This window comes from Vespa velutina, chromosome 1 (genome assembly GCF_912470025.1).
Source record: "Vespa velutina chromosome 1, iVesVel2.1, whole genome shotgun sequence".
Classification (NCBI taxonomy): Eukaryota; Metazoa; Arthropoda; class Insecta; order Hymenoptera; family Vespidae; genus Vespa; species Vespa velutina.
This window is the reverse complement of record NC_062188.1, coordinates 3346893-3362007: the sequence shown is the minus strand read 5'-3', so window position 1 is coordinate 3362007 and position 15115 is coordinate 3346893. Positions and strand designations below refer to the sequence as shown.

At 34.2% G+C, this 15115-nt stretch overlaps 3 protein-coding genes across 8 annotated transcripts in view; 2 read left to right on the top strand and 1 right to left on the bottom strand.

Annotated features, from left to right (window-relative positions):
- LOC124951841 overlaps nt 1-8357 on the bottom strand; it is a 243058-nt gene extending 234701 nt beyond the window's left edge. For 2 of the 6 annotated variants that reach the window (XM_047500780.1, XM_047500817.1), the window contains exons 1-5: nt 8153-8354; nt 7959-8050; nt 7779-7846; nt 7292-7675; nt 4147-7227 (exon numbers count right to left, since the gene is read on the bottom strand). The gene's annotated coding sequence lies outside the window, so the exon portion shown is untranslated. Of the gene's footprint in view, nt 1-3073; nt 3757-4146; nt 7228-7291; nt 7847-7958; nt 8051-8152 lie in introns of those variants that run through there. The other 4 variants (XM_047500827.1, XM_047500807.1, XM_047500789.1 and 1 more) reach the window with 4 other exon arrangements.
- A 673-nt stretch (nt 8358-9030) lies between these two features.
- Nucleotides 9031-11745, top strand: LOC124951878 (facilitated trehalose transporter Tret1-like). Its single transcript, XM_047500902.1, has 5 exons — nt 9031-9256; nt 9344-9523; nt 10117-10313; nt 10595-10901; nt 11048-11745. The coding sequence occupies exons 1-5, from the start codon at nt 9178-9180 to the stop codon at nt 11671-11673; spliced, it is 1389 nt and encodes a 462-aa protein (XP_047356858.1). The 5' UTR covers nt 9031-9177; the 3' UTR covers nt 11674-11745.
- A 1010-nt stretch (nt 11746-12755) lies between these two features.
- LOC124951885 (odorant receptor 22c-like) lies at nt 12756-15109 on the top strand. Its single transcript, XM_047500914.1, has 5 exons — nt 12756-13308; nt 13480-13789; nt 14005-14277; nt 14494-14854; nt 15062-15109. Exons 1-5 carry the CDS (start codon nt 13080-13082, stop codon nt 15107-15109), a joined length of 1221 nt encoding a protein of 406 aa, XP_047356870.1. The 5' UTR covers nt 12756-13079.
- Nucleotides 15110-15115: the final 6 nt, after the last annotated feature.

The following is a 15115-nucleotide window of genomic DNA, read 5'->3' as shown; positions in this document are numbered from 1 at the left end:
GATAATAAACATTCTCATCTCGCTCGTAATCTCTCTCGTATATATATATATATATATATATATATATATATATATATATACTTTAACTTTTATCAATATTGAACTAACCCCCGAAGAAAAGGGTAAAAGGGTTCCGATAATATCTTTCGATATGATCCGCGAAAAGAAAATAAGAAGAAGAAAGAGAAAACCCTAACAATGAAAGAAAATTATCGATTTATTTGAAATATTTATTTTTGCTAAATTTTAAAAGCTCTATGGAATGTATATAATATATATATATATATATATACATATTAAAAAAATTATTTTATTCGAAAGAATAATTTATATTCTAAACGTTCATCCTTTCGATTTTTTCTTTTTTTTTTTTTTTTCTTTTTCTTTTGATCCAATCAAACGAGAGTTTGATATTATATATTTTTTATTTTATAAATTTCAATTATAACTTTCTTATATACTTATATATATATATATATATATATACAATATTTCTCTTATTTTTTTAGATCGAATCAATTTTTTCTTTAATACGTATTATCTCAACACTTTTTTCGTCATTTCATTATCTCTTATGTTATTTAAAACGAATACAGCGATCCAAATGTTCGTTATAATAATAAAATTTCTTAAAATCAGATAAATAAAAATTAAAGTCTAACGACTATTATTATCTAGTATTATCTCTAATTCTCAATTAAAACTTTTACGATAATATCCCCCAAAAAGTCTCTTAGGGATTAATCACGTTCCTTGTTTTTGGGATAAGTTAATTTGACACGGCTATCGTATGGCAATCGATTAAAAATTTTAATCATAATTAATTTTATTTATCGAGAAATTATACTTAATTGAGGATGAATTAAACGAAACGATTTGCCATCTCTAACACGTTCTATTAAATTATTTTCGTTGTATAAAGATGATATAACAAAAAGAAAAAAAAAAAAAGAAAAAAAAAGAAAAAAAAAAGAAAACAAAAAAAAGAGAAATAAAGAAAATAAAAAAAAAAAAAGGAACATTGATTTTCTTTTATCCTGAATAATACGGAAAATATATCGTATAATAACGAGCGTTTGACTCACCCTTTTAACGAATCTTTCTTTATTTCTTCTTTTTTGTTCTTGGAAAAAGTAAACGACTTCCTCTTTCTTTCTCTCTCTCTCTCTCTCTCTCTCTCTCTCTCTCTCTCTCTCTCTTTCTCTCTACATTAATAATAATATGCATAAGGTAGAGTCTTTGAAAATATGAATAACCAAATGAAAAAGAACCGAAAAGAATAGTGTGGTGGAGTAGAATGTTGGAACTACGCCAGTTTTCCATACTCGATGATTCCCCATTAAACTTGCAATGTACTCAATACGTACTGCGCAATGCGAAGTTCCAAAAGAAGCCATGATAAAGTAGTAAAGAGAAAAAGGTGGATAAAATGAGTGCGCGCGCGCAAAAGAGATATATATATATACATATATAAAGAGTGAGAAAGAGTGAGTAAGAATAAAGAATAAATTAAAGAAAAATATTTTCAATGTCATGTCGTATCCTTCGAAATCTTAATAATATCCGTAAACATTGACGATATTTTTTCAATGAATTAAAGAACGAATACTAATTATTTTTCTGAATAAAAAAAAAATTAAATAACGTTTAACTTATGATATGGCTATATATATATATATTAAATCTATTAAATATATTAAATAAAATTAAATTTTTACGATATGAAATAACAATTGATTTTATCGGCATGAAATATTTGTTAAAAGTGTTTTAAAAAATATATATTTAAACTGAGATAACATTAGAAATTATAATTATCGTCTCGAAATGAAATGTGATATAACAGTTATATCAAAATGGTTTTAATTAAGACGACAAAAAACAAAGGTTAAAACCCAACAATAATAGAATATAGGCAATACTCGAAAAGCTCTTTCGTAAATCCCATAATACTTGCGGGCCGTTTCCAAAAGCCACAAATCTCGGTATTTCATGATCGGTCGATTAATGAATTGCACATTGAATTGATACTTTGAAGATTATTTAGTAAATTCGATAAATTTGTGAATTAATTGCAATATTATTTGTTATATAAAGGAAGGAAAAGAAAAAAAAGAAACAGACAAAAAAATAAGATGACATGAAAAAGAAAAAAAAAAGAAACCAATCATTTCTTTTTTCCATTTGCATATACACACACACACACACAGAGAGAGAGAGAGAGAGAGATAGTGTCCGTATATGAAAATAAAATTTATATCTCTAAAAAAACGACTAAGAAAAAAGAAATCAATTCATTTTTATTTGAATATACTTGTATATGTATTTGTAAAAAGATAATATTTTCTAATATAGAATCTAATCTTAAATTTTAGAATTAATAATAACAATTCGATGGAATAACGTATAAAAATTTTGAAAATGTTAATAGTCTATAGAAAAGTAAATAAAAACATATATACGTTGGACTTATTATCTTTGAAAGAAAGATCAAAAATAATTAAATATCTATAAGTATACGAACGATTGTATTCGAACGAATATAATGAATTCTAATTAATACCCTTTTATTTTCTTGACTGGCGTAAGAATCCTTACGTAATATCAAAGAATAATAGAAAATAGAACACGCGCTTACACAAAAGTGATATGGACGAAGAGAGAGAGAGAGAGAGAGAGAGAGAGAGAGAGAGAGAGAGAGCCATTGAAACGAAACTTTCATCGTAGATTAAAATATTCGATTCCTTTTATACCGTACAAGTAATAAGTAATTAAAAAGAAGAAAGAAAAAAGTAATAATAATAATAATAATAATAATAATAATAATAATAATCAAGTAATAACGATTAAATTAATAATTAGCATTAACATATAAACAATAATACGTTTTAATGAGATTTACTATACAAAATGCCCGCGCTTTTTCTTTCGTCGAACGAAGTAACGAAAAAAAAAAAAAAAAGGTCGAGAAGAAATCAAAACAATCCAAAAAAACAAAAAAAGAAAAAGAAAACAAAAATAAATAAATAAATAAAGAAGAAAAAGGTGGAAAAAGGGTAATACGATTACTTACGTCTAACGAACAAAAAGCGATGTCTTAATTGTAGTAATCGTAGTCATAATCGTCTTCGTAGTTGTCGTAATCGTAGTCGTAATCGTCGTCGTCGTCGTCGTCGTTGTCGTAATCGTCGTCGTCGTCGTCGTCGTCGTCGTCGTCATCGTCGTCGTCGTCGTCGTCGTCGACTTGCGTTGCCACGCGTAATCCCTTGTGTCTTTGTAACGTCGAACGCCGATAGAAATAATAACCATGGAATTTAATATAAACAACACTGGTAATCGTCGGCACACTTGAGAACGCGGCACAATAATAATAAAGAGCGTTTCATTTGTACGAGAAAGTTCACTGCACGCGTGATCCGCGACTCGACTGCATCACGACGACGATTATTGATGATAACAATGACGATGCACACTTTTCGTTCATTTCGATGATATATATATACATACATACATACATACATATATATATGTGTGTATATATATATATATATATAAATATATATGTATATATATTTCAGTTTTTTAAAAGTCTTCCCTTTTTTTTTCGTTTGTTTTTTCTTTCTTTCTTTCTTTCTTCTTATTTCTTTCTTTTTTCTCTCTTAAAAAACAAACAAAAAAAAAAAAAAATCAAAATCACAACATAACCTCCTTCGTTAGACGTTTCGTTCAAGTGACACCATCGACGAGAAAAATAAACTGCGAGATTGAAAACTTTTGACTTGTCATTGCTCAATGCGAAAAAGAGAGAGAGAGAGAGAGAGAGAGAACGTGTGTATGTGTGTATGTAAGAGAGAGAGAGAGAGAGAGAGAGATAGAGAGAGGGAAAAATAGAGAGAGAGAGAGAGAGAGAAAGAGAAAGCGCACGTTTTCGTCTTCGTCCTCGTCGAAACAATACGAATCAGGTATAAATAATGTACGATTGTATTTGTCGAAATAATAATAAAATTAAATAGGGTGGGGTGGGGGGTGAGGGGGAGAAAGGAATATCTCTATTATTATCACTTTTTCTTGTCGCGCACTTTCATCATCGTCCAAGGACAATGATCCTGATCGATTCACCCCTTACCCCACCTTCTTTCCACTTACTTTTTTCTTCCTCTTCTATCGGCCGAGCCGATTTCACCCGCGTAACGTCATATACTCTCTCTTGATCGTTGGTCCTAACGAACCTCCTCCCCGCTCACCCGTTCTTCACGCGTTCGGCAGCTTTGCAATCGAGCGTACGTACTCCTCTCGTAATACTCGTCTCTCTTAATTTTCTACTTCTTCTACTTGGTGATCGTCGTCGTCGTCGTTCTTGTTGTTGTTGTTGTTGTTGTCGTCGTCTTTCTCTTCTTCGTCGTCGTCGTCGTCTTCGTCGTCTTTACGATCATCGAAAGACAAAGACATTCACTCTCGTCTTCACTTTGTATCTTCTCTCTCTCTCTCTCTCTCTCTCTCTCTCTCTTCCTCTCTGTCTTTCTCTTTCTCAGGATGCGTGCACTCTCTGTGTCCACCTGTCTGAACACGCAGCACGATCGGTTAACGAAAACTCGCGAATACGAACGATCAGCAAGTTTAAATACCAATAACAAATGCGCGCGTATTTCTTGTCTCTTTTTAACCCCCCCTCCCCCACACTCTCTCACACACACTCTCTCTCTCTCTCTCTCTCTCTCTCTCTCTCTCTCTCTCTGTTCTTCCTCCTTTTCTTCTTACGTTTATCCTTCCTTCTTCAATTTGTTTTTATTTCTTCTCTCTCGTTTCTTTTTTCTCTTTTATTTACCCTCCTTTTACCTATCCTTCGATCAATCTCAATCGTTTTGAAAAGAATATAGAGAACAAATCGGAAAATCACCAACGAACCGATTATTATTTATCGTAATTGCTATTTATCATGTATCGTAGCACAATAATCACTAGAGACGAACGATATCCACGTATCCCAGAAGAAATAGCAGCAACAGCAAGCAACAGCAGCAACAGCAGCAGCAGCAGCAGCAGCAGCAGCAGCAGCAGCACCACCACCACCACCACCACCACTACTACCACCACCACCACCACTACCACAATCAAAACCTTCGAACTCCGTCCGTTCGAACTCACGACACGACACCTGAAGCCACGATTTCCATAATAACTATGTCACCGTACCTATTCGATGTAACCCTTATTAACGAGCGCACCATTCCTATTTGCCGATCTTCATTGTTCGCCAATGAGGAAGGACGTAGGTCCCTTTCGTACGATGTATCCATGCACGCATCGAATAACCTCGCGCACCCAAAATGGTGGACGACACTCCCGTGTTCCGCGTTCGCGCTTTAACTCGGTCGCCGCGACCTCCCTCCCTCCCTCTCTCTCTCTCTCTCTCTCTCTCTCTCTCTCTCTCACTCTTTCCCCTTACTCGTATGCTGTGTCGTTATATATATATATATATATATATATATATATATATATATCTTCCTCTCTTTTTTTTCGTATTCCCTATAACTACCTTCTCATTCCGTTTTTTTACTCAGCGAGAGATTAGAAATAAGATCTTTCCTTTCAGAAAACGGGCGTTGCTCGGATCCAAGAAAAATAGTTCGCAAGCTTCGAGGTCATAACAAGACACAGCACCACACCACTATCACCATTCTCTTGCACCCTTGATTCTCTTCCGCGTTGAAAGTGGACCACCCGTTTCTTTTCTCTCTCTCTCTCTCTCTCTCTCTCTTGGTCTTTCTCTTTCTTTTTTACTCTTTCTCGTTCTTCTTCTTCTTCTAGTTCTTTTTCCCCCTTCTCCTCCTCCTTCTCCTTCTCTTTTCTTTCTGTCACCCTTTTTCACACTATCCTCTCTCAATTTCAATCTTATTTCGTTCGCTCTTCAACACCGTGCGTGAGTTCCTATTTTCTTTTACCCAATGACACTGGCACGTAAGATCGCGTATAAACGGGAGAACTGTTACGCGGGTAGAACACGGAAACGACGAGGCATCCGGATATATGGAGTCGGACTAGGATGTAGTCACCTGATCGCGACGCGTAAAGGGGCCCCGTAGAAAAGCTCGACGGTCTCCTCCTCCTCCTCGAGGGCATTCCAGCGCAGGCAGGGTGGACCGCGATAACGGAAGCGACGACGGAAGCAGCGCCATCCGGCGATCAAGATGCGAACCGTTCGACCGACATGGCCGCCGCTTTCGGCCAACCCTCGCGTCAATAACGAGAGGGGGCACCCACCACAGCCACCACCACTATCACCATCACCACCACCACTGCCGCCACTACCACCACCACTACCACCACCTCTTTCTCTTCCTCCTTTTGCTCCCTCGACACGCGTCCGACCAAGCAGCACTTTCTATACTTTTCTATCACCCACCGTGCCGCGATCGCGCGCCTTCGAGGAACCTTCATCCTCTTGCGACGCGATCGCGACTCGAACCTTTCGATAATTCCTTTTCCTTTACTTTCCCTCTATCTCTATCTATCTATTTATCTATCTATTTATCTATCTATCTATCTATTTATCTATTCGTCTCTCCCTCTCTCCCCCCCCCTCTCTCTCTCTCTCTCTCTGTCTCTCTTTCTTTTTCTCTTTCTCTCTTTCTCTCTATCCTTCTTCACTTTACTCCCTGCCGCCCTCTCTAGTCCATCGCTTTTCTTCCCCCCTTTTTTTTCTACGCTTTTCGATAAAGCGCCCACCGAGATAGAACGAGCGGCTGCGCGATTCGAACTGAGCGCACCCCCGCATAAGGAGCGCGAAGCGACGCCGAAGATGCTCGATTCCAGCCGGAAATAAACGAGCTTTAGCTTCTGCGACCGTGACACCATCTCTCGGCACGATAGCAAGTTCCAATGAGCTTTGTGCACGCCTCATACGTGCTAGGAGTAGTCTCTAGGATGTGGTCCGACAGAAGACCAGACCATTCGCAGTTTCTTTGGATACGTTGATTTATTTTTCTTTTCTTTTTTTCTTTTTCTTACGTTTTATTTTTTTCTTCTTTAATTAATGCACCATTGTATACAATATATGTTATGGTCGATTGGACCAATGATGTTATAAAAAATATTGATGGATTTCAATAAAGTCAATTATGTTTATTATCAATTATTATTGTATCGTTGAAAATTCCAATCCAATTCGATATTTTCCTCTTCGTCGTCCGTTCTAAATTCAGATGCCTCCTCCTCAACTTCTTCCCTCTAAAACGTAATAGTATTTCTTAATCGTCTCATAAATCTATTCTAATCGCATATTTGTTTATACCGGTTTTATCATCATGCATCTTAAATGATATAATTCTTCTTCTAACTCTAAACCTCGTCTATTGTCTTCTAGAGTTTTTTTGTAATTAAGTAACCAAAAGCCTAGATAGCCCACTGGATCGTAAGGTTTTTTTGCAATGATTTCTTTGAATGCCATTTTCAATGGTATCTTCATGTATTTTCTCAACCATTTTCCATCATAGGAGAGATTTAAGTCTTCCGTGAGCGAGCTAGGGCAACTTGGTAGATCTTTTTCTTCTTTTTCTTTTTCTCCTTCCGTTCTCTTCATTTCTTCGTCAGTACTTGCCTCATCGTAAAGATCCCATCTACTATCTCCATCCGATATTACATCACTTCGGTCTTTTATACTCTTGCGAATTTTCGTCTGAAAAGATTACACAGGCATTACATGCGCAAAGTTTTATGTCATTTCTTCTAGGTATTTGTAGTCGTACGATCTACAGTTCCTTTTTTTATAACATATATACTTTTTTATTTTTTCTCCGACCTTTTTTTTCTGACGGAAGATGTCTCGTTACTTTTCGAGGAACTGACACTAAAAAAAAAAAAGAGAGAGAGAGAGAGAGAGAGAGAGAGAGAGAAATAAAACAACGATAGAATGAATTTTTACTATATCATTCTCTTATATATTTGTCGTTCGTACTCACTCAACATATCTCGAAAAGATTCTGAAATTATCGATTGATCTTTAGGTACGAGCATTAACGATGACATCAATAATTCCTTTAGGGTTTCCTTGCTATAAATGAAATGTAAATGTTAAAGAAAGTAAATACTCAGACTCACATGATTATTTTTCTCTAAAGACGTTTAAAGTAAAATTTGTATTATTTGTTAGAACCTTATATCACCACTAACGCGTGCATCCCTATTACCAAGTTTTTCAACAACAACCGACATAGGATCACGAACACGTAATTCCGGAACCGGAATCTTTTCTTTCTCTATTCTCTTCTTCCTTGTCGTCATATTATATTAAAATATATTAAAAGTTTCTAAAGTCATTAACTTCTTCGTCATTAATTAAAAAACATATTAAACGTTAGATCTTTATACTGATTACACGTCAACGCGTTACAGCAATGGAGGAAAAATAATAGAAAGACGAAGATCGTTGCAATTAAAATATTTACTTATTGTAAATATAAACGGTGGCATAAATATTCCAAAGTAGTATTTCAATTTATTGAAAGAAGAAATTTTATCCTATCGGATGATAACGAAAATAAATATTCATTAGAATTGTAAAACCACATTAAACAATATGCTATTTCCATCGTTCTAATCAGAGTAATAAAGTCATAACGGCCATAGCAGAAGCTTGACATCTTGAACGTAACGTTCGATATCACGCATCGGCGATTAAACCCGATATATTTCCACGATAAATTTCCACAATAATCGTCAACCATCTCTATGAAATGGAAATGATTACGTATAGTTAATGTTGTTCAAAAATTTGGTTAAAAAAAAAAAAAAAAAAAAAAAAAAAAAAAAAGACAAACAAAAGAAAAAGAAAAACAACAAAAAAATAAAATAAAAAGAACAAAAAGGAAACAATGATAAAGTTTAAATTATCTGACAACGTCGTGGAAAATACATTTAGATAACATGTTTTATAGATCGCGCGATCTGAGATGCAAACATGCGAGACATTCATGAATAATCAAATCGTGTCTTGACGACAGTAAATATGTCATCATCTTATCGAAAAGTAAATGTATCACGTCTTGTCTCCTGTTGTCTTCCTCGTATGGTGGATCCGTGTTCTAGGGTATAGGGAGACAGTCTAAAAGTCATTGACGGTACACGCAACACGTGTTTTTACAACCCTGTACGCCTAACGAGAGGTCCGACGATCGAAAAATGTCCGACTCGAAGGATCCTGAGAAACAAGAATACCGACAAATAACAGTGTGGCCACAATGGTTAGCGGCATGCGCTAGTAAATAACTTTTTTTGTTTATTATTTGATTATACATAATACCCATTTTCAATAATTATTTCTCTAATATACATACATTATCGACAGTCAGTTTGGCTCCGATCGTGAGTGGCTTGGCAAATGGTTGGGCATCACCATATTTGGCCCAATTGACATCAACGACATCTGACATGCCTATTAGATTAACGGATAACGAAGCATCCTGGATAGCGTCTCTTTTAAATCTTGGAAGACTTTTCGGAGCTCTGATCGGTTCGATAATTCAAGGTAAAGATATGTATTCTTTTGAAATTGGAAAAAGGATTCGTTGAGATAAGCCTCATGAACAAAATTTGAAGTATCATTGATTCCCTCAAAAATTTCTATACAAGCCTTATAGCTTTGTGTTAAATAATATCTTTCGAATGAAACAATAATGATTCGTCAAGGTACCAAGAAGCAATCTTAGTAAAGTATAATCTGAATCGTTTTACTCAGTTGACTCAACCGATCCTCCATTCAAGCTTAGAAACAGACAATTGAACGATCGGCGAACACAACAGTTTGAACAAGAGTTTATAAGAGCAATAAAGCGACCTAAGAACAAGCCAGCCACGACTCAGCAATTATCGAAATATACGATGTAAGTGGCATTATGTAAAACAAAGAGAATCTAAATTCGAGTTAACTCTTTGGAAGGAGCGTAAAGTGAAGGAGAAAGAAAAAAAAAAGAAAGAAAAAGAAAGAAAGAAAAAAAAAAACAACGATCGAAAAAAAATCGATTATTCTGATGAAAGGACAAGAAGAGTGTTCTGAGTTGTGGTGATCTTGTTCTCAGGATGACATTATCTGTAATGCGTGTGTCACAACATGATCTTCAGAATATGTTGGACGAAAGAAACAGCTTATCATCGGTGGTCTACCATTGGCCTTGAGTTGGGTATTCAGTATATGTACAACGTCAGTCACGTGGCTTTACATATCAAGATTCTGTTCTGGAATTGGATCGGGTATGGTCTGGCTGTCCCTTGCTTTGTACCTAGGAGAGATCGCTAATCCGAAAATACGTGGGGCTCTGGTAATGTATTTTATTTTCATATTTAATTCGTAGAAAACGTTCGATTCATTTTAATATATCGTCCTAGCCTTCGTTCAAATTATACACAAAGAATATTACATTCTGTTATTGATTCCAATATTATCCGAATTAATATGAAAATTCATATATACGTATTGGCGTACCTAAATATCGATCAATACTTACTATACGTAATTTTTATAAGAAAGTAAAATAACCTAAAGCTACTCAACATAATCTTTTCACAAAAGAGAAGATCTTAACCGAGGTCGCGCCTTTAGATATCCATGAACATAAACGCAGCGTCCGTGGGTATGTTCTTGGGCAACGTGATGGGTCCTTATCTGTCCATGGAGATGTTCGCTTACGTGAGCCTCGTACCGAATATCCTCTTCATGGCCCTCGTATCCCTGATACCCGAATCACCGTACCATTACATCCTCCATGGAGATATCGACAAAGCAGAGGCATCTTTGAAGTGGTTCCGACGAGAAGCTGACGTGAAGGCTGAGATGCGAGAGCTTCAGGATTTCGTCGATGGTGCTGAAAGTAGTATTATGATGAAGCTCAAAGCATTCATACTTCCAGGTATATTATATTTTAGTATAAGTACCATAAAATTTTATATTGAATATATTTATATATATATATATATATATATATATATATATATATATATATAAACCTGATCATAGGATTAAAAGCAAATAATTCTTATAATCGTTTGATCGTAGGTAACTTGAAAAACGCCATGATCTTGTTAGGTCTGAATGTATTAGTACACGGAAGTGGATACGCCATTATCAACGCATATGCCGAGATAATCGTAATTAAATCTGGGATGAATCTTACACCTAGCGTCGTCGTCATGATCTTAGGATTCGCTACTATTGTAGCTGGAGCTAGTGCGGTTATTGTAGTAGACAGATTTGGCAGAAGGTCTCTGTTAATGATATCGAGTCTCGGTGTAACCATTTCTCTCGGATTACTGGGTCTACATTTCCACATTATGTCGACTGGCATCAAATCGCAAATCCTCGAGTGGCTACCACTCACTGCTTTACTATGTTATTATATTTTCTTAGCTTGCGGCTTTGTGCCCGTGCCAGGTGCACTTTTAGGAGAAATGTTCCCAGCAGATTTGAAAACATTAGCCTCTCTTCTATTAGGATGTGGAAACGCTTTGTTATCCTTCATTGTAACGAAAACTTTTCAACCATTTCTTGACTTAACCGAAGAGAAAGTCGTTTTCTGGACGTTCGGTTTTATTGTCATGACCTGTATCCCTTATGTTTACTACTTTATACCAGAAACAAAAGGGAAGAGCCTTCTTGAAATTCAAAAGTCCATTAATAAATAAAACATCAAAGTGTTCCTTTTCAATGTAATTCACCTCAAATTCTATAAAAGGATTTATTAAAATAAATAAATGAATATATATATATATATATATATATATATATATATATATATATATATATATATATATATATATATAAATAGAAGTCAATAATATACATTTCCATAGTTATTAACGATTAATTTAAGAATTAATAATTAAGAATTATTATAATTTACAATATAATGTGATATTTTACTTAAAAACTAAAGACTGTCGCAACACTGACCGTAAATAATAATTATAACGATAATATTAATTCTAAGAAATATAATGATAATGATATTTAATATTACAATCGAATATAGTTGTATTATAATTAATTTCTAATCATTCCAAAATTTTCCTCTTCATTTTCTCAACATATACACAATATCATAAATCATGTTAATTTTGGTAACATCTGGTTTTCTCTGGTTATCTTAATCAACATCGAAATGAAAAGAACGTAAATTTCATTTGCATCTTTTGAAATATTACTACGATAGCTCCGTCGACAATGAAAAGTGACATTAGTCATACGACAAACGAATGATCGCTTATCACGAAAACTCTTTTTTGCCTAAGAAATGTTATCATGTAGAATTTTTATATTACGCTCAGGTAACGCTATATGAAAATTTTGTTTTTTTTTTTTTTTTTTTTTCTTTTTTTTTTTTTTTCTTCAAACCAATTCCATACCTTTGTCGAGAATCGTCTTGGATTACTCTTAACACGATTTCACATCCTCCAGTTTCTCTCTTACTTTTAGTCACGATATGTTGTCACGATCATACGACGAAGTATAGCACAAAGACGGTATAATTCAAGCATGAGATAAAAAGAAAAGAGAAAGAGAGAGAGAGAGAGAGAGAGAATACATTATTCCCTTTATATTCTTTCTGGAGTCTTTCGTTAAATATTAATGAAGTACAAGTCGAATGGCTGATAACAGTATCGGTACTCTATATCTTATGTTTCTTCACATCAGCTCGTTTAACGAGAGAAAGGAAAAGATAGAGAGAGAGAGAGAGAGAGAGAGAGAGAGAGAGAGAGAGAGAGAGAGAGAACGAAGGGAATAAACAAGTGGTCGAACAGAGTGGAATCATTAATATTGTAAAGTAACACCGATTGATAGGGGGAAAGCACAAAAGCCAGCAGTTCGTTTGTGTACGTTCGCTACCTCTGAGATATCCTGTCATTTTCTTTTCAAGTCTTTTAGAGATTCACGGTACTGATTACAAGCTAGCTTCTCTGTCATCAATGAGACTATCATCGTTCGTGTATTTCAATATAGATTGACGTAAATTGAAAAATAAAAAGGAAGAAAATAATAATAATATATATATGTATTAATATATCTATATATAAAAATTCAAAGGATCGTAATGAAAAGGCAAACGCTCGAATGTAATACGATAGATTATTACATACTTCCCAATAAGATTTTATGCAATATCGTTGGAATATGGCCGATCGAGGAGAAAAAAAGTATAATGATGAAAAAGTCCTTCGCTTACTTTCGCGTATTCTTTGCTTTGACAGCTGTCAGCAGTGTTCTCGTGCCAGAGATTTTGGCGATAATAATGAATTGGGGAGATATAGAAGTATTGACAGGTAAGTTGGATTGAACTTTTTGAATGAGTTAATTTTAAACAATATGAGAGTCAATCAATTAATATGCATGTGTATGTACATACATATATACATATATATATATATATATATATATATGCATAGTTATATGTACATAGATAAGATTGGAATAATAATTTCCTACTTTACTAGGTGTAGGTTGCGTATCTACGACAGTCGGTCAGCTACTGTTCAAAATGATTTACTTATTGGCCAGAAGAAAAATATCATTGAAATTATACAAGGATATAAGGAATTGTTGGTACATGTCCAATGATACGAATAATAGAAAATGCTACGAGGATCTAGCTGGCAAAGCTAGAATATTAACAATGGGCTTCCTTTTTTCTGGTATATGCAACGTTATGACATTCACAATCGTGGCCGTGATAATTCGGATTAAAGAGGGTCACTCGAAAGGCAACCAAACCGAAATGATTTATCATATGCCGTTCGAAGTATGGTAATAAAAATAATCCTGGTCTATTTAAAAAAAAAAAAAAAAAAAAAAGAAAGAAAATATTTTTCCTTCTCTCGACCAATGGAATCTATTCTTGTCCCGTTTCCTTTCAACGATCTATATCTGTGTCAAGAAATATTATTATTATTATTGTATAGTTATTATTATTGCTGATTATATGTAAATATTTAGATATGTCGTAATATTTACAAATCCAGGTACGGACCAAAAGCTTTACAGTCTCCAAGCTTTGAGATTGCCTTTATATGTCAGATATTGGCATCGGTTATCTGTTGTGCCGGAATTATCGGTTTGGACGCTACTATGATGACCTTGATATTACATATATGCGGTCAATTCAAATTAATTCAAGCATGGTTCCGCAGTATTGGAAGGAATGTCGGTCAAGCTTTGATAAAGGACAATACGATTTCCGTGAAGCTAAAATGTCAGATAAAGAAAAGCATTGAGCATCACCAACGAATGATAATGTAAAGAGAAAAATGAATCGTTGTACATATATATATATATACATATATATATATATACACACACACACATATACATATATAATGTACACAATTTACGCTGTTGCATTTGAAAAAAAAAAAAAAGAAAAAAAAAAGGGACAAAAAGTAATTTTTTTTTTTTTTAAAGAATTCAAAGAAACATTCTCGATTATTCGTTTGTTAATTTCTTATTCGCAGTGTGGTTAAAGAAACGAACGATTTAATAAGTCCCATAATATTTGTACAACTTTTGACGAGCGGATTAGAAATTTGTTTGAGCGGTTATTCCGTAATGTACGGTGCTTCTGGGCTAGATTTAATAAAATTCATTTCTTATCTATGCTCGATGATGATACAATTGTTAATTTGGTGTTGGCCCGCCGAATTACTTGTTCAAGAGAGCATCAAAATAGCAGATTCGATTTATTTCGACATACCTTGGTATAATTTACCAACGACGTATCGGAAGGACCTCTGTCTGATTATTATCAGAGCACAAACTTATTGTTGCGTAAACGCGGCAATATTTAAAGTTTTATCCCTTCAAACTCTTACTAAGGTATTTACTTACGTTTTTTATTTTATTCTGATTTCTATTTATTTATTTATTTTTATTTATTTATTTTTTTATTTTTTTCTACAAACGGAAGTCGATTTCTTTTGTTTTTCTTGTTTTTTTTTTCATCTCTCTCTCTCTCTCTCTCTCTCTCTCTTTTAAATAAATAATAAAGTATTTCATTAGAAATATTTATAAACGTTCTTCTAGGTCTTCAATACGGCAGCTTCTTACTTCACACTTTTGAAAGAAATGTAGCCAATA

Excerpts from the sequence above, each read along its gene's own strand:
- LOC124951878 (XM_047500902.1), top strand. The coding sequence starts at position 9,178 with ATGTCCGACTCGAAGGATCCTGAGAAACAAGAATACCGACAAATAACA. Across the intron at positions 9,257-9,343 it reads ATGGTTAGCGGCATGCGCTA|TCAGTTTGGCTCCGATCGTG; the intron begins GTAAATAACTTT and ends CATTATCGACAG. Across the intron at positions 9,524-10,116 it reads GATCGGTTCGATAATTCAAG|AATATGTTGGACGAAAGAAA; the intron begins GTAAAGATATGT and ends CATGATCTTCAG.
- LOC124951885 (XM_047500914.1), top strand. The coding sequence starts at position 13,080 with ATGAAAAGGCAAACGCTCGAATGTAATACGATAGATTATTACATACTT. Across the intron at positions 13,790-14,004 it reads CATATGCCGTTCGAAGTATG|GTACGGACCAAAAGCTTTAC; the intron begins GTAATAAAAATA and ends TTACAAATCCAG. Across the intron at positions 14,278-14,493 it reads CATCACCAACGAATGATAAT|TGTGGTTAAAGAAACGAACG; the intron begins GTAAAGAGAAAA and ends TCTTATTCGCAG.